The sequence below is a fragment of the Gallinula chloropus genome (genome assembly GCF_964237585.1).
Source record: "Gallinula chloropus genome assembly, chromosome: 23".
Classification (NCBI taxonomy): Eukaryota; Metazoa; Chordata; class Aves; order Gruiformes; family Rallidae; genus Gallinula; species Gallinula chloropus.
In genome coordinates, this window is record NC_140108.1 from 2510456 (window position 1) to 2530626 (window position 20171).

General features: G+C 59.5%; 1 protein-coding gene across 3 annotated transcripts in view; it reads left to right on the top strand.

The window, feature by feature from the left end:
- Positions 1 to 2239: 2239 nt before the first annotated feature.
- EPHB2 (EPH receptor B2) overlaps positions 2240 to 20171 on the top strand; it is a gene marked incomplete at its 5' end in the record, with an annotated part of 109081 nt that continues 91149 nt past the window's right edge. For all 3 annotated transcript variants that reach the window (XM_084274679.1, XM_084274680.1, XM_084274681.1), the window contains one exon: positions 2240 to 2324. In XM_084274679.1, the coding sequence (XP_084130805.1) occupies positions 2240 to 2324 (85 nt within the window). The remainder of the gene's footprint in view (positions 2325 to 20171) is intronic.

Consider the following 20171-nt stretch of genomic DNA (forward strand, 5'->3'; position numbering starts at 1 on the left):
AGAGGAAACATCTCAGTGGCAGTTCCCTTGGGAAAAACATCCCTGCTGCCTCTGGCAGCAGAGCCCCAGAGAGCTGCAAGGAAATCCTGAGGGTCTGGGTGGCTTCTGGCAAACAGACAGGGCTGCTGCTTGTTCTCAGACTCTGGGCTGTCACTTTGGAGAACTGGGTGGATCCTCTGGGACATACCTGTCTGGGGCACTGGGGAACACGGGATCAGTCCCTGGGGGCCAGCACTGAAACGATGATTGGAGGAATTTGGAAAGGGTGGGTGCTTGCTGCCATCTGGCTGGGTGCTTCAGAGCAGCGGGGAGCAAGGGAGCATGAGAGATGCTTGGGCAATGGGGGAGGCCTGGGAGAGCGCTGGGTGGGTGGGCAACTTGCCACAGTGCTTGGGCTCCTGGCCCTGCAGAGGAGAATGCCTGGAGGGGTTAGGGAGGAGCGGGCTGGAGCAGCAAGGCCACTGTCTGTCCTTGGCCCTTCTGCCTCCTCCTGTAATGAGCTGAGCAGTCTCCATCCAACAGTGACCCCCAATGAGCTGCTAAAGACACAAGCTCCACACAGTGGGGCCACGGAGCTCTCTGGAGGCTGCTGCACCTGTGTGAGCAGAATCTGCAGTGACAGGGGCTCCTGGAGCGGGTCAGGGGCTGCAGTTGGCCACGATGAGCTGGGGAAGCCTCTCACATCTGGCCAACACCACCAGGGAGCTGTGACCTCCTCCAAACATATCCCTGGTTGGAGTCACTTGCACTTGGCCAAGACAGGCCCCCCCCGGGGATGGTCCAGCTGCTGGGCACCAGCAGGATGAGTGGCAGCACAGGGAGCCAGGCCTGTTCTACAGGGTCTCAGGCACTTTGGTGGGTGGAGGGGCCAGTATCCATCCCATCCACCCTGCAGCTTTGCAGCTCTTTGGCCTTACCCTGCCCAGCTCACACCCAGCTCCAGGCACAGGGTGTGATCTCCTTTGAGATGATCCCCTAGGACACACACGTGCTGTCTGTGAGGTGCCCCTGACCCCCCATCCCGGGCAGGGGGGAGCAGAGGGGCAGGGCTGGGCATGGAGTGGGTGTTGGGCTGAAAGAGATGAGGGGGAGATGTCAGGCTGGGGACAGAGGGCACCCTCTGGGGCAGAGTCTCGGTGACAGTCACACACCTCCCGAAGGTGGTTTTGGCTGGGGAGCAGGTTGGCGCCTCCGCAGCACCCAGCCCAAGGGCAGGGCTGGCCCCCAGGCACCTCGGGTGGCGGGATGGAGAGGTGGAGCTGCCCGAACCTGGGCTGAGCGGGGCCGGTCAGCGACTCACAGCTGTTCCACGTGGGAAATGCAGGAACTCCAGCTGCCTCCCGACCTGGGCTGACTCCGGGGGAGGCTGGGGGGGGGAAGGGGGGTCAGGGCTGCCCGCAGCCCACCAGCCACATCCCAAGAGCCCACGGGATTTGCCAAATCTTCTTAAAAATGATTTTTAAAACGTTTTCCCTTCTTTTTTTTCTCGGTGGCGCTGGGCACGTCCCCTTCCTCCTGCTGCCGGGCCGCGGCCGCAGCCCCCCCCCCCCCCGCCCCCCCATCCCGATCCCCTCCCTCCGCCACCCTCGCTGGCCCCCGCGGCGCCCCCCGCACGCCCCGCTGGGCAGCGCCGGGGCCCGAAGGCCGGGTGGGCACGTCCCGTGTCCCCCCCCCCCCCCCCCCTCGGGATGGAGAGATGCTCAGCCGGGGCCGGGTAGAACGGAGGCGGGGGCATCCCTCCGGGAACCCCCTCCCGGCCTTGGCGGCGCGCAGCCAGCCCCGGCGAGGAAGATTTGGGCCGAAATCACGGCTTTCTCTGGATGATCGACAGCTCTGGGAGAAACCATCGGCGGGCGGGGGGGAGCCGCCGCCCGCAGCCCGCCCGCCTCCCCTCCCCTCCCCTTCCCTTCCCTCCCCCCCCCCACCCCCACCCCACCACCACCGCCGCCGCTCCGCCGGCCCCCCGCTGCCCCCCCGCTCCGCCGCCCGCCCCCCGTCGCCGGCAGCGCGGCGCCCCCGGGGCGGGGCCGGGCGGCGCGGGGCGCTCCCCCCCGCTCGGCGGTGGCGGTGGCTCGGCCCGGCCGCGGCGGCGGGGCCGGCGGTGCGCTCCGTGCCCGCGGCCGTGCCCGCGCCGGCGGCGGCCCCAGCGAGGGGGCTCGGCTCTTGTGCTCCGCCGCTTCCCCCCCCCCGCCCCCCCCGCCGCCGCCGCCTCCATGGAGCGCCGGCCGCACCGCCTCTGATGCCCGGCCCGGCGCGCACCATGGGGCCGCTGTGGCTCTGCTGCCTGCCGCTCGCCCTCCTGCCCCTGCTCGCCGCCGTGGAAGGTAAGGGGTGGGTGGGGGGGTTGTGTGTGTGTGGGGGGGGGGGTGGTGCGGCGGGGGGCGGGGGCCCTTCTGGGGTAGGGCGAGCGCCCCTTCGGGGTTTTTTCCCTTCTCCCGTCTGCGGGGGGAAGGATGGCACTTTGTTGTCCCCCTTTTCCCCGCTCCTTGCCGCACCCCCTCCGCAGCGCTGGAGGGGAGGCGAAGTTTTGGGGAAGTGCTGCCCCAGCCGGAGGTGTTGCCGCCGGAGCCCGGTGCAGAGCTGGGGGCCCCTCATGTGTCGTCTCGCCTTCCCTTTCCCTCCTTCCCTCCCTCCACCCTCCCCATCCTTTCCCCCCCAACCAGACCCTCCCGATCCCCGCGTTGCCCTTCCCTCCGCCATCCCTTCGCCAAGCCAGGCATCCCTCCCCGGCACCCCTTCTTCCCCCCCGCAGCAGGTCCCCGGGTGCGGGTTGGCTCCCGCGGAGCCTCTCCGGAGGATGCCCGGGCTTCGCCACGCCGTGTTGGCTGCTGGTGGCTTGGCTGAGGCGTTGGGGCGCACCTCGGCAAGGCCTCGCCGGCATCCTGGAACTCATGGCCGGCTCCCCCGCCTTGGCGGCGTGGCTTTCCCGGCGGCCCCGGGAGGAGCTGGGTCCCCGCCGAGTCCCCCCCGGTGCTCAGACAAAGCGGAGCCAGGCGGGCAGGTGGGGAGTTCCTGCGGGCTGGGGAGGTGCGTGGAAGGTGGTGGGTGGTGGGTTCTAGGCATGGCGGGGGGGGACACACCAAGGGACCTTGGTGTGTCCCCCCCCCCCCCATGCCTAGAACCCACCACCCAGCACCTTCCCTGCCTGTGTGATGTCCTCTTCCGTGGATAGGGATGCTCCTGGGGAGATGGTCAATGGGAGCTTTGTGCCATGCTTCCACCAAGGTCCCTTGGTGTGTGTCCCCCCTTGCCACCACCCAGCACCTTCCCTGCACCAAGTCTCCCCCCTCCCCGAGCCCATCTCAGCCGTGCCTGCCCAGCACCCCAGGAATCACCAGAGAACTGGGCCGGACAGGGAGGGCAAAAGCCAAAGTGTCAGGCCCAAAAACCAGCTCATCCCGCTGCGGTGTGGCCCAGGGGTGTCTGCCCATGGTGGGGGGCACCCTGCTCGGCCGTGTTGGGGGCCGGTGGGCAGGCTGGGCGTGGAGGAGAGGGGTGGTGGGATGCTGCTTGGCCTGGAACGCGGACGAAGCACCGTTGATGAAGTTGGAGTTTTGGGAGATGACTCATGGGTTGGCCAGCTATACGTCGTGATATTTACAATATGGGAGCTTGGCATAAATAGGACTATTTACGTTGCAGTGGAGAGCGCTAGCCAGCTATGCTATTCAAATGAGCCCAGTGTGGTTTTAATTACAGGGGGGATGTGTGTGTGTGTGTGGGGGGGGGGGGGGTGATGAGCCTGTTTGTGGGAGCATACGTGTCCAACATGGGATCAGTCGGCCTTGCTGACATGATAGTGGGGTCTGTGCTCGGCCCCTGGGTGGGCTTGGCTGTGCAGAGCCCCTGCTGCTGAGGATTGGCACGGGCAGGAGCCCTGGCACCTTACACAAGGATGAGGTGACACCTCTGCTGCACCCTGCCCTTGCCACGCACCCAGAGGAGCTGCTGGGCTGTGCCAGGGGGTCGGTGACCGGCTCCCAGAGCTCTTGCATGCTTGTTTGAAGCCATGGGTGACCTTCCAACCATCATGGCAGGAGAAGCAGGGACTGGATACATGAGTGCCTGAGCTGATGCCAAGGGATGGGAAGTAAACATCTGGGCTGGAGGGGTTTCACCCACCCAGGATGATGGCCGTGCGATGTCCTCTTCCCTGGATGGGAATGCTGCTGGGGAGATGGTCAATGGGAGCTTTGTGCCATGCTTCCAGCAAGTGTCCTTGTCTGGGGCTGCACGTGTTGGTTTGGGTTTGGTGGTGTACCCCTGCACCCCCTCTGTTGCCTCTTGCCTTGCATGTGCATCATGGGGCTGTGACACAGCTCACAGTGGTGGAGTGGGCAACGAGCTGCCATGTCCCAGCCTCTCCCTCCCTCCTTGCAAAGGCTTCTTGGAGGGATGGTGAGGCAAAAGCTTTGCGGGATGCAGCTCTGCTCCTCCATCCCTTTTGGGAGCTGCCTTTGCCCAGTGCTCCCTGGGGTGCTTGGACGTGACGTTCATCTGCACCTCTGGATGCTCCGGCCCCCGTTGGGGTGGGCAGCCTGACCCAAGAGCAGCCACCATCCAAGGAGGTGGCGGTGGGACCGCACCACATCCCCCAGCCACAGGACACCTCTGTGCAGGGCAGCTCTGGCAAATCCCCAGGGCTAAAATGGGGGTCAGGAAAAGCCTCTTCAGGGGAAAGCCAGGTTGTGGTGATTTGCCCAGGGATCCTGCCTCTTGAGTCCCGTTTTCAGCTCCGCTACAGAGCTCCTCTGTACCGCTGGTGATTTCACTTGTCTCCTCTGTGCCTCAGTTTTCCTAATTACAAGGCGTAAAATAACACAATCACCCTTCCCAAGGGAGCCACGAGCTTTTGTTAATGAACATGACAAAGTGCTTTGGGATCCGTGGTCGCAGGCACAGCCTCAGCCAGTGCATGTATGTGTGTGTGTGTGTGTGTGTGTTTATTTATCTACATGCTTTATATTTCTCTGTACGCTGTATATTCACTTGCATTTAACAAACCCTAATTAGAAACAAAGCCGATAGGGAAGGAAATATAAACAGGAGTGTGCATGGAAATTGGAAGTTGATTACTCACTGGCCAGAAGAATGTGTGGCTGGGGCTGGGGAGGAAAGGCTGTTTGGTTCAAACCAGCTCTGTTGAAAGGAAATGTGAAAAGAACGTAAAGCATAAATCAGTATGGAAAACAGGGAGGTGGATGACAAGGTACAGAAAGCAGAGGTGAAGAACCACGTGCAGTTATTAAGGCGGTTGCAAGGTGATGTATCTGTGGCTGGGAAAGTTCAGCCTTAGAAAAGGAAAGTTTTTTTTTGGGTGTCTGGGGGGGGTTTGGGTGTTTTTAAAGAAAAAAATAACCCAACCCAACAAACCACAACACCAGAAAGTCAGGAACAAAGGAGTCCTGGAAGGGTCTGGATCCCACACCGGTTGGTAACAGTGCTGCTATCACTAACGGCTCCTCTTTGTGTCCCTGCCATAGGCGTGTGCTGCACGCCTGCCAGTGCTGGTGCTGCCGAGGGGGTTTTGGGGTGAGCTGGGAAGGGCACTGGGGGGGGGTTTAAAATCAACATCCTGGCTTAACTCACATGGGAGGGGGGGGAAACCAAAAAAAACAATCCCAAAGGTGCTCTCTGCCCCGTTGGAGTTAACTTTTCATAAACCTCCTGGCGCTGGCAGCATCCCAAGGGCTGGAGGAGAGCCAGCATGTGCCAAAAATGCAGGAGGAGGAACGAGATGGGCTGAGTACGTGTGAGGGTGCAGGCAGCCCCCTGCGTGAGGGTGCAGGCAGCCCCCCTGTGTGAGGGTGCAGGCAGCCCCCCGTGTGAGGGTGCAGGCAGCCCCCCGTGTGAGGGTGCAGGCAGCCCCCCGTGTGAGGGTGCAGGCAGCCCCCCAGTGTGATGGTGCAGGCAGCCCCCCAGCGTGAGGGTGTAGGCAGCCCCCCCGTGTGAGGGTGCAGGCAGCCCCCCGAGTGAGGGTGCAGGCAGCCCCACAGTGGGTGGCACAGGGCTGGTGGGATGCTCCCAGGGGTGCAGGAAAATCACCCACAGGAGTTTTGCTGGGGAGCAGCATCATGGGTGGGCAGGGGGACTCAGCGCTGAGCATCCTTTGGCACTGAGCTGTTGCCAGCCTGAGCCTGGCCCATGGCTTGGAGGGAGATGATGTGGTACCAGGGAATATCCATGTGGTACCAGGGAGTCAGCATCCCCTGGACACCCTGTGGCTGGGTGCTGGACACCAACGCCCCTGCCTGTTGTGTCCCTGCACAGCTTATAATGTATTATAACCTATATAACACACACTGTGTGTTTTCATATTGCACACACACTCATAATATACACTGTGTGGTAGTTTGTGTGTGCTAGAAGATATTTTGCTGTGAAAATAGGGTTTTGTCTCTTGTACATGCAGTTGGGATCTGCAGGGGGAAGTTCTTTGCAGAGAGAGTGGTGAGGGGCTGGAACAGGCTGCCCAGAGAGGGGGTGGGTGCCCCATCCCTGGGGGTGTTCAAGGCCAGGTTGGATGGGGCCCTGGGCAGCCTTGTGTAGCTCCAGGCCTGGAGGTTGGTGTCCCTGCCTGTGGCAGGGGGTTGGAGCTCTGTGACCCTTGGGGTCCCTTCCAACCCAGACCAGTCTGGGATTCTATGATTCTGTGATCTGCTTCTGAACCTCTGCAGCCTCCTCCGGGCCCAGGGTGGTGCAGGAGGGAACAGGGCTCTGTCTGTGTCTGGCTTTGTGGCCTCAGTGGAGGAAGACTTCAGCCATCTCACCAGGGTTACAGGTCACACCAGGGTAGTTGCTCTGACCTCGGTGCTCCAGGGAGGCGGCGTGTGCCAGGACTGTAGGAGCATCCCAGCCAGCCCAGTATGCTCTGGAGGGATGCAGCAGGTCCAGGGTAAAAGGCAGAATCTGTTGAGGAGCCAATCCATCCCGTGGGTTTGAGGTTCAGAGCTGCAAACATTGTCCTGAGTCCAGGCTGGAAACAAGTTACAGAGAAGTGGGACTGAGCCCTGGAGCAGAGACCGTGGTTTCGAGTCAGCCCTGTGCTGGCTGTCCCCCTGCTGCTGCCTTCCCTCCTTGTCCCTGTTTCCTGGGTTAATTTTTGACAAAAGGTGCATTCCTTGCACCCACCTGTCCCCTGGGTTACCAGGGGAAACACCTTCTGGAGACCAAATAACCTGGTGTCCAGTTTAAACTTCCTCAGAGCTGCTGCTGCTGCTCTTGTGCTTTTCTCAGGCAGAAGCAGCGGTTCCTTCTGATCCCTGATGTGTTTCCAGCTCCTCTGGGTGAGAGCAGCCAAGGGAGCAGGGGCTGGAAGGAGATGCCCAAGGGTCAGGGCTGTACAAAGCCAGTTGTGAGAAGATCTTGGGGCTGGTGTGGTCACTGATGTCCCCCAGCTCCTCAGGACACCCTACAGAGGGATCTGAGGGTGTGAAGGGGACCTGGCTGTGTCTTGAGGATGCTGCTGGAGGGTTTGGGGCTTCCCCCCTAAGGATGGGAGCTGCATAGGAGTGCTGTGAGACAGGCCAAGGGTCTGGCTGTGTGTGCCCAGACCTCAAAGAGGGGTGGGCATGCACAGGGCTGCAAGACCTGCCCCAGGAACTGGGTGCTGGGCGCTGAGATCCCTGCTGAAGCCCCAGAGCTTTTGAGCAGACTGTTCCCTCCCCACTACATACCTGCTCCCAACAGACTGACCCTGCTGGAACGGGTGCTTGTGCATGGGGCTGTCCAGGAGCACAGGTGGGGTTCCCAGCCCATGGAAAGTCCTTTTTCTAATGAGAAAACCCCCCTCCATCACCCCCCTCCCCCTTCCCCAGTGGCTCCATCGTGGTTTGTGATGCTGCTGAAACCTGGAATTCGCAGAGATGTTGGGAGGGAAGCCCCTTGGATGCATCAGGAGGGGGGCAGTGGGGGCATCCTCAGATCCTTGGAGGCAAAAGTTCAGCCATTAGATAAGGGATAACGAGGGGCCTCCCATGATAAGGTGCTGACGTGTGGTGTGGGCGGCAGCACCCGGGGCAGGGGGGGGTTGGAAGGGGGCTCAGCCCTAGCTGGTATCCAGGGGCAGGTGTATCACTGGGGATGCTGGAGGCAGGTAGAGACCCCTTGGGAAAGAGATGCTGCAAGGTGTTGTACGGGGTGGGGGATACATCCAGGGTGGGGGATACATCCAGGCTGCCTTTGTGTCTGTGCTGGGTGCCTGGGGGACGTGCCAGGAGGATGGCAGGGGTTTGCACCCAGTCCCCCAGCAAAGCAGGGTGGAGGTGAAGGAGTAAGTGAGGGTTGTGCTGTGCCATCCATCCCTCTGGGTTTCCTGCATCCTCCATCCATGCTGGATGGAGGCTGCAGGGAGCAGTGCTGGGTCTCTGCTGCTCCTCTGGGCACCAGATGGAAGCAGCCAGGAAACACAAGCGTGCCCCTGCATGGTCTGTGCCTCCAGAAATGTCCCCAGGCATGGTCTGTGCCTCCAGAAATGTCACACAGGGATGTTGCTCAGGAATTACACTTTAATGACTGGGAATAATTGCAGCTCTTTGGAGCTGGTGAGAGGAGGAGCCCTTGATTCCCAGCTCAGCATTGCACGTGATGGGGTTTGAGGTGTGGGGCTGGCCCTGTGGGAGCAGCTTCATCTCTAGGGGGCACAAGGAGGGGCTGATCAGCTCCAGAATTTGGTGAAGCTTTAGTGATTGGTCTAGTAAATGATGAGCTTTCCATGTTACACCTCATAGAAGTGGACTGTCTCAGCTGTAAAATCATAGAATCCCAGACTGGTCTTGGTTGGAAGGGACTCCAAGGATCACAGAGCTCCAACCCCCCTGCCACAGGCAGGGACACCAACCTTCAGGTCTGAAAAGTCCTGTGTAGTGTCGTTTGGTAAGGCAGGCAGAATGAAGGAGTGACCCAAAGAGAGCAGCTAAGCCAGCAAAACGCTTGCATGTGATGTGGGAAGTGATATCAAAGCTCAGGAGAAATGCACAGGGCGGTGTGAGTCTTAAAAAGACAATAAATCTTGGTTCAATGGCAAATTCCAGGAGGTCACTGGAGTTAGGAAGATGTTCTTCAGAAAGTGGACCTGGTGTCTAAAAGGGGAAAATAGAAACAAATCCATAACTGTGGTGAAGATAAACTCATATATGGTGAGCTGGAAGGGGTTTGGAAAACAACTTGTGAGAAGAAATGAGTTTTGCCCCCAGTTCCCCCCCCCCCCACCCAGCACGTTCAACCTGACCAGGATGGACCCACAACTGTGGTGTTCCCCCCAAGGGGACCCCTGCCAGCATCTTTCCTTCCCAGGGCCCTGGAGTGATGACAGAAGAGCTTCTATTTTAAAATAAATTGGCAAAATGAATATTGGGGCCAGAGCAAACGGGACGAGCATCCTTTAAAAGGAACTCCCTGGGTGATCCAGGAGACTCCAGAGCAGTCGTTTTAGAGGAAAGACTCTCTTATGGATTAAAATCTGCTTAAAGAGGGCGAAAGAAAGAGTCAGTTTTCCCACTGGATGGGGGTCAGCGTGGGGCTTGTGCTCTGCAGCCCGTTGATGGGAGCACCAGAGAGGGCTGGGAACTGGGAGGCGAGAAAGTTTGCAGATTATACAGAATTATTCAGGACGCTAAAAACAACAGTTGTCTTGAAAATATTGTAAAAGGATCTCATGACACTGGATAACCAGGCTATAAAGTGGCAGATTAAATGTAGTCAGTGATGAATGAAAAGGGATTCACATGGAAAAAATTACCCTAAACCCATGCCTGCACAGTGGCGGTCTTTAAATTACTTATTAGCATTTTAAGAAAGAGATCTTAAAGTCATTGTGGATGGCTCTTTGAAAGCATCAGCTCGGGACTGGGAAAGGCTGGGAAAGAAGGGTGAAGATGCTGGGACAGGAGAGGTGCAGGGATGGTGGGGGGGGGCTTTGGCGAAGCAGCAGCCTGGAGGGGACACGGAGGTGCGCAGAGCACTGGAGGGGTGGAGAAGGGGGTGTGTGAAGGGGGGGCTTGTTGGTTGGTGTTTTTTCACTTGCTCTGGGGCTCTCCAGCTGTGGGTTTGCAGTGGGAGCGATAGGAGGTGGAGGCAGGGGAGCGTTGGGGCAGGGGGAAGCCCACCCCTGCCTCAGCGGGGTCCCACACGGCCTTGTGGAGGGTGAAAGGCCCTGGCTGAAGGTGGCAGGGAGGGAGAGAGGAGCTGCCCTCAGCCCTGGGGTCGGTGGGCTTTAGGGGGTGTGCTCGGCCCCTCACCCAGCGGCTGAGCGGGTCGGGGGGCGGCAAGGGCGGCCGAGCGTGTGAACGTCCCCGCGGTGGAGGGGACGCCGGGAGCCGTGCGGCTCGTCCTCAAAGGCCAGACAAAGGGAACAATGGGCTCCTGGGCAGCCCCAGGCTGGCTGCCGGCCCCGCCATGGGAGAGGGGGGCAGGTGGCTGGGCTGGCTGGGGTCCCCGCTGCTCCCACCCAGGCTGTGGGGGCCATGGGGACACCCGGTTTACGGTGGGTGGAAGGACAAACGATGTCCTGGGCCGTGGCTGCCACATGGGGAGCAGCTCCCTGCCTCTGCTCAGCTCTGGGCCAGGCTGAACTGGGGTTGTCTGCTGGGCAAGCAGGCTGAAACAAGCCCTGCTCCATGGAGGTGTCGCTCACAGTCCCAAAACACGTCCCCAGAGTGTGGGGTGTGATGCTGGAGCCTGGTTGCATGTCCTCAGGTCCTTGCCGTGGCTTGCAGAGACTCTCCCTGGGCTGCTGGTGTGGCATGGCTGCTGCAGGGAGGCAGGGGAAGGTGAGGAGGGTCAAATGGGGGCTGGACCCTGTTTCCAGACCCTCTGTGAGCCTGACGACTTCAGCAGAGGGATGCAGGAAAGAGAAGGCACCTCACTGCATCCTCCGCAGCCCCGTCACGCAGGAGCGGTGGGAGGCTGCGGGTGAGAGTCATCATACCCTGTGACATGACAGGTTCTTCCTGTCCCAGAGTCTCAGGGTGGGGGAGGATTGGTGGGAGCACTTTGTCTTGGAGCAGGGGACAGGGACTCTTTGGATGCCCTTCGGCCTCGGGAGGAGATTCTGCTTTTGGGAGCCAGTTGCTCCCATCTGCTCTCCGAGCTGCTCATGACACCCCTTGGCCGCTGCCCCCAAGTTCTGTGACCTGAGTTGATTGATGGGGCTGGAGGGTTGGGCATGATGTGTCTGAAGACAGACTGGGCAGGACCAGGCTGCTCAGGTTGTGTGATGGCTTTTTCCCTGGAGAGACTCGTGTTGTAGTACCAGGACCTGCATCTGCCGAGCTCTGTTCTCTGCACCGTGGCTGCTGCTCCCAGAGGGCCCTGGGAATGTCCTTCCCTGCTGCTGGCTCATCGCCCCAGGCATGGACAAGGTGCCACTTCCTGGAGCTCAGCTTCAACTCCCTGTTGCATCTCTCTCCTGCAAGCTCAGCTTCTTTATAGGGTCAGTGTCTGAGCTCATGGCTAGGGGTGATGGGGCTCATTTGTCTGACCAGGGAAGAAGGATTGGTCTCAGGACACATATGGGGATGATGCCTTTACCCTCTCTCTACCACCTGTTCTGAGGATGTGTCTGTAGAACCTGCTTGTGGTCTTGAGAAGGAGGTAGGAGTGCTCTGGAATGACAAACCCACGTGTGGCTGGTTTGGGGCAAGGTATGTGGTCGGCTCCTCAGGCTGCTGTGCCTGCTGAACGGGGTGGGTGCAAGCAGAGCAGGAGGTGAAGAAACCCTGGACCAGCAGAGAGCTGTGTGGGATGCTGAGGGGTGGGGGCTGGGGGTGTGATGGGCTGGAGCACGTGAGGGGTCACCTCTGACCAGACAGAGGTTATGGGTGCGTTTTGGGATTTGCTTTGCTTGTGATCCTGTCCCCAGGCTCCACAGCAGCAACTGGGAACCTTCACACTGAGCCTCACTTCATAAATCTTTGCCTTGTTTGACTTGAAGCCTGTCTGGTGTCAGGGGACAGGCCAGCAGGGGAAGGGCACGAACCAGGGGCAGCGCGGGGGGACTGAAACAAGGTGTGGGAGCTGGCTGGGGGGGCATAGCCTGCGGGGTGGGGGGGTAGGGGGTTAAGCACAGCCTGCCAGTTTGGGGAAAGCCCTTCCCCACAGCTCCCTCCTGCTGCATCCCCCTGGCTGGCTGGGCACCCTTGCTGGTGGGTGAGTGGTGGTTGTGTGTGCTCCTCCCCATCCTGCGCCCGCTGCCCGGCACCGGCAGAGCGCCGGGTGGGAAGTGGGAGCGGGCAGGTGGCTTCCTTGGCAGAGCCCTGGGACAGGCTGCCCAGGGGGTGTGGAGTCTCCATCTCTGGAGAGATTCCAGCCCCGTCTGGACGCCGCCCTGTGCAATATGAGCTGGGGAGCTGCTTTGGCAGGGGGTTGGACCCCAGGAGCTCTCCAGGTCCCTTCCAACCCCTGGGATTCTGGGATTCCTTGCTGCTCTGGTGTAGGCACAGCTCTGGGAGATCAAAGGTGGTCATGAGTGGGGATTTTTTTTAATTTTTCTTTCCCTGGGAAGCACAGGGGCAGCTGGTGCCTGGGGAGTGGCTGGTGGCAGGGCAGCCATTGCCCAGTGCTGGCGTGTGCTGGGTGATGGGGCAGAGATCTCTGCCCCTCTGGGCTGCCCCTGCCTGGCATGGCAGCGTGTGGTGGTGTAGCAGGGAAGGGAGCAGGTGGAGCAGCCCCACCAGGGACACTTTCCAACTGGGTTGGGCAAATGCATCACCCAGCCAGAGCCTGGAGTCACCCTCCCCCCCGCCCCCCCAGCCCCCAAAGCTCCACATTGCAGATAGAGAGGTAGTAACAAGGACCCTCCTGAGCCTCTCCCATCCTCAGCACACTCTAGCCCCTCTTTGGATGCTCGGAAAGGATGCCCTGTGAAATCCCTTGACAGCAGACACATCGTGGAGCAGTGGGGCTCTGGTGTGGGCTGGAGGGGCTGTGCCAGCTGCTCTGAGAGGGGGGTGAAGGCACTGAACAGCCCTAGGACTTGCCCCCATTCATCTGCTCTGCCTTTGGGGAGCTGCACCGAGCGTCCTTGGACAGATGCAGAGCAGTTGGGAGCAGGGCAGGCACAGGAGAGGTGCTAATGAGGATGTTGGCAGCCTTAGGAGGGGTTGGTGCCTGGCTGGGGGGAGGTGTTGGCTGGGCAGCGTGGGCCCTGCTCTGTGTCATGCTCTGGATGAATCTCCACACTGCAGGCAGCTCACGGGTCTGTGGGTGGGAGGGGACCAGCTCTGTGGAGCCATCCTGGGGCAGAGGGGTGCTGCTGTGGGTCCAGCCATGCAGCCCAGTGATGGCTGATGATGTGGGGGGAGGACCGATCCGTTTTGAGCATCACCTGGTGATGGGGACATCCCTGCTCTGGGTGGCTGTGCTGCTGCTGCACAGAGCCAGCACCCCATGTGCTGGGTTTTCTCCTCCTTTAGGCTTTTCACCTCTGTTTTCCCAGGGCTGGAGGTGAGATGGAGAGCAGAGAAGGTGCTAACGATGCTTTTTTTTCCCCCTTTGGGTCTTGTGTCAAAGCCTTGTGCCTTCAGATTATGTAGCTGCCACCAGATTTTGCTGTGACTGACACCTGTTCTGGCTGGAGACCCACAGCTTTTGAGAAACATGGGTCCTCTGGAAATGCTGAATTTGCTGGCAGCTGCTCCCATTTGTGGTCTGGTCTCTGCTCCCAGGTTTGGCTAAAGTTTGTACCACTGACACTGTGCTGAGGCTGCTGATGCACCTCCTTGGGTTGGGCAGTGGCTGGGGAGGTGTCCTGGGCTCACTGTACTGATGCACCTCCTTGGGTTGGGCAGTGACTGGGGAGGTCTCCTGGGCTCATTGTACTGATGCACCTCCTTGGGTTGGGCAGTGACTGGGGAGGTCTCCTGGGCTCACTGTACTGATGCACCTCCTTGGGTTGGGCAGTGACTGGGGAGGTCTCCTGGGCTCATTGTACTGATGCACCTCCTTGGGTTGGGCAGTGACTGGGGAGGTCTCCTGGGCTCACTGTACTGATGCACCTCCTTGGGTTGGGCAGTGGCTGGGGAGGTCTCCTGGGCTCACTGTACTGATGCACCTCCTTGGGTTGGGCAGTGGCTGGGGAGGTCTCCTGGGCTCTGCTGGTTTGTGGCAGGAGGTGGAAAAGTGGTGATAAGGCTTTGCTGGGGAGTGCATCCCAGTGGGTCCTTTAGGGCCTTGAGCAAATGGCTGACCCCATCCTGGTGGCACGTGGCTCATGAGCACGTGCCAAAGGCTGAGTGAGCCAGCTTGTCCCTAGCACTCACTGTCATCCCCTGGCATTGCAGAAGCCCATCCTGGCTGATCTGTGGGGCTGGGGGATGGGAAGGGTGATCTCCTGTGGCCAGGTCCTGCTCTGCTGCTCCCTGCATCCATAGTTCTCCCTGTAAGGAAGGGCAGTGCTGCATGGGGGGGGCTTGAGTTTTGGGCTGAGGAGTGAGTGGTGCCTGGGGGACACTGCCCAGGGCTGTGGTAGGTTTGGGAGGGGTGTGTGTTGAGGGTCAGCAGGAGGGAGTGGTGGAGCACGTGTGTCCCTGTGGATGGTGGCTGGAGCTGCCCACGTGTCCTCGTGCTGGTGGGAGGGGAAGCAGGGCACCCTCCAGGAGAAGGTTTGTCTTGTAATTTGGGTGGCCTAAAATATGACCTGAGCTCCCACTTGTGGGTGCTGAGCCCTGGGAAAGCTGACCTGGTATTTTACTGTGCTTTTGGGAGGTCCTTGGTGTGTGGGCTGCAGAGGGAGAAGGGAAACATCCCAGAGTGTGTGAGGTCAGCCCTGGGTGTGCCGTCCAGCAGCCCCCAGAGGGGTGGGGAAGGGCCTGGCCCCCACCATGGGCTGCTCACAGAGCTGGGGCAGCGTGCCCACCCACTGTGTTCCCACTGAGGTGCCTGGTGTGCCAGGTCTGGTACGGGTGCTGGAGGGAGCACCCTGTGCCAGGCTGGGCTCAGGTAGAGACATGGCTGTGGGGGTCTTCTTACCCTGGGCAGCAAGAACATGCTCTGTGCTTGCTCAGCGCTGATGTGGGGTCCTGCCCCCAGGCTGGGGGGACCCCTGGCACCAGTATGGGTTAGGGGTGACCTGCTGGGAAGCAGCTCTGTGGAAAAAGACCTGGGAGTGCTGATGGACAACAGGTTGACCGTGAGCCAGCAGCGTGCCCTGGGGCCAAGAAAGCCAATGGCATCCTGGGGGGTATCAAGAGGGGTATCAGGGAGGTTCTGCCCCTCTGCTCTGCCCTGGGAGGCCTCATTGGGAACAGTGTGTGTAGTGATGGGCTCCCCTGGGGCAGGAAGGATAGGGAGCTACTGGAGAGGGGACAAAAAAAGGCTATGGAGATGCTGAGGGGACTAGAACATCTCTTACAAAGAGAAGCTGAGGGAGTTGGGACATGTCAGCCCCTGTTAGCCAAGAGAGGACTGAGGGGGATCTTCTCAGTGCTGATAAACCCTTGAGGGCTGGGTCAGGAAGAAGGGTCAGTCTGTGTTCAGAGGTGCCCAGGGACAGGACAAGGGGCTGTGGACACAAACTGAAATGCAGGAAGTTCTACCTGACCCTGAGGAGGAACTTCTTTGCTGGGAGGGTGGCAGAGCCCTGGGCCAGGCTGCACAGAGAGGTTGGGGAGTCTCCTCCTCAGGAGACATTCAGACCCTGTGATCCTGGCTGCAGCCTGCTCGAGGGGATCCTGCTCTGGCAGGGGGTGGGACTAGATGACTTCCAGACATCCCTGACAACCCTGACCGTTCTGTGATTCTGTAAAGACGCTGGCAAAGCCCCATCCCAGATGAGGAGCCTGGCTGTACGCTGAGGGACGTGTCCCATGCCTGGCTGCTGTGGCTGGGGTTGCTCAGCACAGGGTTTCTGTGGTGGTGGTGGTGCTTTTTATTTGATGCAGAAGGATTTGGTTGGCTTATGTGCTCAGTGTGTTCCAGAGCCTTACTGAGAGGCCACCTCACAAGGCTGTGGGTAACGTGAGCGCCGGGGGCCCTCCTGGGCTGGGTGACTGGTGGCCGTGAGGTGCATCATGCCAGCAAGCATCACGAGGGTGACCAGACAGACTGAGGGATGAGTTGTCAAAGCCAGGAGGGAAAAAAAGAGGAGAGCTTTGGTTGTGTTCCAATTCTGCAACAACGAAACGAGACAAACACCATATTCAAACTGCCTGAAGAAATCCCACCCAGCAGAGGTGCCAGGGGAGCCCCGGCCCCTCTGACCTTGAGCACTGGCTCTCCTAGGATGTGTATCCCATGAACAGCCCCCACCCTGGATGCATTGTGGCAGAGGGGGGTTTCTGCCACAGCCTTCCCACTCTCCTCCCCTTTCCAGCTAAGCAGGAGCTCTGGGGTGGGGGGCTTTGCTTTGCTGTCCTCCAGCGAGGGGATGTTGTGACTCTTGGGCTTGGAGGTACTGATGTCTCCCCCTCCAAATCTTTCTCTCCTTCTGACAGTCAGATTAGAGCACTCTGGGGTGGCTTGTCCTGGTTTCATGGGTCAAGTTATGCTTGAGACAGGTGGATGGTTCGGGTGTCCTCTCCCTGTAGAGTGGCTTCTGGGAGGACTTTGCCGTGATGGGGACCATGATCTCTGCCTGGTAGAGACACAGAACTGGGATCACCTCAGTTCATACAGTCATAGAATCCCAGACTGGTCTGGGTTGGAAGGGACCCCAAGGGTCACAGAGCTCCAACCCCCTGCCACAGGCAGGGACACCAACCTCCAGGCCTGGAGCTGCACAAGGTTGCCCAGGGCCCCATCCAACCTGGCCTTGAACACCCCCAGGGATGGGACACCCCTCTCTGAGCAGCCTGTTCCATGAGGCTGGCTCACATGTTGCAGTGGGATTTTAACATCAGGAGGGTGGCAGAGGGCCCTGTGTTGGTCTGGGACTGTTTCTAGGAGAGGAGGACATTGAAGCCCATTGCTGAGAGCACATTTTTGCCAGAGCAGCGTCATCTCCCGCACCCAACTTTGGGGACCCAACCAGGTTCCAGACAGCTAGTTATCCTTTGCCCTGCTCTGGGTTGCAGCAGGAGTAACTACTCACTGGAGATCATCACAGCAGCAGCTGCTGGCTTGCTTTTATTTTGGTCTGCAGACAGCGAGGCCTGTTGGAGGTGTGAGAGGGAGGCCTGCCCACGGCGGGACTGGCTGCCCGTCGGTGCTTGGGATAGCCGTGCTGCTTGCCTTGCAGGGCTCCAGCAGGGATGAGACTTGCTGGTCTCCATGGTTTTATGTGCTGTGGGACTGTGCCAACGGTTTAATCACAGCTGAACCCTCATAGAGCAGCATAAAAAATGTTGTAGTTGGGATTAGGTTACCCATCCTTCCTATAAAAGACTCTATAAACAGTCCATCAAGCCCAGGCATTCCTCTGTTGGCTGTGAGGTCTTTTGCTCTTAATGGGTCTGGAGTTTGCTTTGACTAAGCCTCTTTTTCTGGGGGGAGGGACGGCTCTAAAGGAGCCCCCAAGGATGGCTTTGTGCCTGCATTAGCCGGGGAGCCCAACTGAGCTGGCTTGGCAGAGGCGGTGTTGGGTGTCAGAGGGGCTGGCAGGGGGTGAGAGGCAGCTCTGACAAGCCCAGGAGGCACTGACAGCAGCAGCTGCGCCCTCCCCATCGCTGCAGATTCTTTACGTGGGGATTTGCTGTGTGGTGGTGCACTGGAGAGCTTTCTCAACCTTGGGGCAGGCAAGGACCTGGGCTCTTCCTCTCCCATCTCCCAGCACACCTCAGACCTGTCTTGTCTCTGCTGCAGCTTGAAAAGTTCCCAGACACTATTAAACATCCTAAAGCTTGGGCTGGGCACCAGGCGGTCTCCTTCTAGTCATGGGTGTGCTCCTGCTTCCACCTTCATCTTCACCTTCATCTTCCTGTGTGATGCCTGCTGTTGGAAGAGACCCTGGTTTAATGTCTTCAGGACTTTCTTGGGGTGCTTTGAGCTTTGCTGTTCAGCCTTTGGGCAGGGAATGGATGGGTGCAGGTGATGCTGAGGATGTTCCATGTCCTGGCTGCTGCATCCTCGAGGCAGCTGTATGGTGGGGCACCTCACCTGTGTGACCTCACAGATGCTCCTACCCAAACCAAAAAGCTTATCCCTCCTGGAAACCTTAGCCCCCCGCCCCCCCCCTCCTTGGTTATGCTCCTGCTTTCCCAGCAGTGGGGGAGAAGGAGGGGCAAAGTCAGCATTTGTTTGCACTCCCAGCTTTAGCCCTAATCCTCTTGGCTCCCAGGGAGGTCCCCAGCTGTGACAGGGGTCCTGCCAGTGACACCTGCCTCCTTGGAAGAGGACTGAAGCTGCCTACTTGTTTCTGACACAGCAGAGGTCTGTTGGGTTGGAGCAGCATCGCAGCTGCAGTGCCAGAGCTGGGTGCAGGGGGCTGCCCCCACCCAGTGCCACCCAGTCACTGGGATCATCTGGAGCTTCTCCTGGCAGGTGCTGACATCTGCTGAGCCACACCAGCTTCAGGGGTGTTTGTTGGAGGAGACCAGGTTTTCCAGGGCTTTTTCCAGCAGAGTTTGAATTATTTTAAGGATTGTGTCCCCCCTCTTTCTCCCCTTCCCCCCCCCCCCCCAGCTTCCTGTTAACGATTATTTGGTCAATTTAATCATGAGCACAGAAGTGAGGTTCCTAGCATGAGCTGTCCCCCAGCCCCCTTGCCTCAGAGGGCAGCTCAGTCCAGCTGCCTTGCATGGCTGTTGTGGATCACCTGCTGTGTCCTCACAGGCCTTTTTCTCTGCCATTGCCCTCTCCAGAAAGTTAACAGTTGCAGCAGAGTGGAAGCATTGTATTTTCCTATGGTGAATGCCAAGGGAGGTGAATCCCATATCCTGTCCCTTAGGATGCTCTGCAAACCTGAAGAGCATCAGACACCCCAGCGCTGGTGTCCTCCATCCTTCTCCTTCATGCTGACTGCAAGGCAAAAATGAATCTGGGGCTGGTTCCCGGGGACCTGAGGGCTGGTGCCTGGGGACTGTTCCTTGTAACCTGCCAGCTAATCAGCCCTTAATCCCTTGAGCATGTTTTTGGTGATAGGAGTTTACGCCCAGGCAGTGCTGGGCTGTTGCTGACCGTGCTCCCCGTGCTGCCGTCACGCCTCCTGGTTTCGGTAGTCAGGAAGCCTCCTGCCTCCTGCACAGTCCCTCTCCCCAATCAGACTTGTAATCTCAGTGAAGAATGAAATCAGATTTGTTTGACAAGCCCTGTTTCCTGTAGAAGTATGTTGGCTGGTGCTAATTATACTCCTGTTCTTTAATTCTTTATGATTGGAATTACATCAGCGTTTGCACGATTTCCCCAGCAGTGGGTTCAGGCTGAGCGAGGCCTCGGATGCCCGGCCGTGCCCATGCGGTGTGATCCCGGCTGTGCCCATGCAGTGTGATCCCGGCCGTGCCCATGCAGTGTGATCCCAGCCCTGCCCATGCAGTGTGATCCCAGCCCTGCCCATGCGGTGTGATCCCAGCCGTGCCCATGCGGTGTGATCCCAGCCGTGCCCAAGCGGTGTGATCCCAGCCGTGCCCAAGCAGTGTGATCCCAGCCGTGCCCAAGCAGTGTGATCCCAGCCGTGTCCATGCGGTGTGATCCCAGCCGTGCCCATGCGGTGTGATCCCAGCCGTGCCCAAGCGGTGTGATCCCAGCCGTGCCCAAGCAGTGTGATCCCAGCCGTGTCCATGCGGTGTGATCCCGGCTGTGCCCATGCGGTGTGATCCTGGCTGTGCCCATGTGATGTGATCCCAGCTGTGTCCATGTGGTGTGATCCTGGACCTGTCCATGTGGTGTGATCCTGGACCTGTCCATGTGGTGTGATCCCAGCTCTGTCCATGCGGTGTGATCCCGGCTGTGCCCATGCGCTGTGATCCCGGCCGTGCCCATGCGGTGTGATCCCGGCTGTGCCCATGCGGTGTGATCCCGGCCATGCCCATGCGGTGTGATCCCTGCTGTGCCCATGCGGTGTGATCCTGGCTGTTCTGATGCCGTGTGATCCCGGCCGTGCTGATCCCGTGTGATCCCGGCTGTGCTGATCCCGTGTGATCCCAGCTGTGCTGATCCCGTGTGATCCTAGCTGTGCTGATCCCATGTGATCCTGTCTGTTCCAATGTCGTGTGATCCTGGCTGTTCTGATCCCGTGTGATCCCGGCCGTGCTGATCCCGTGTGATCCCGGCTGTTCCGATGCTGTGTGATCCCGGCTCGC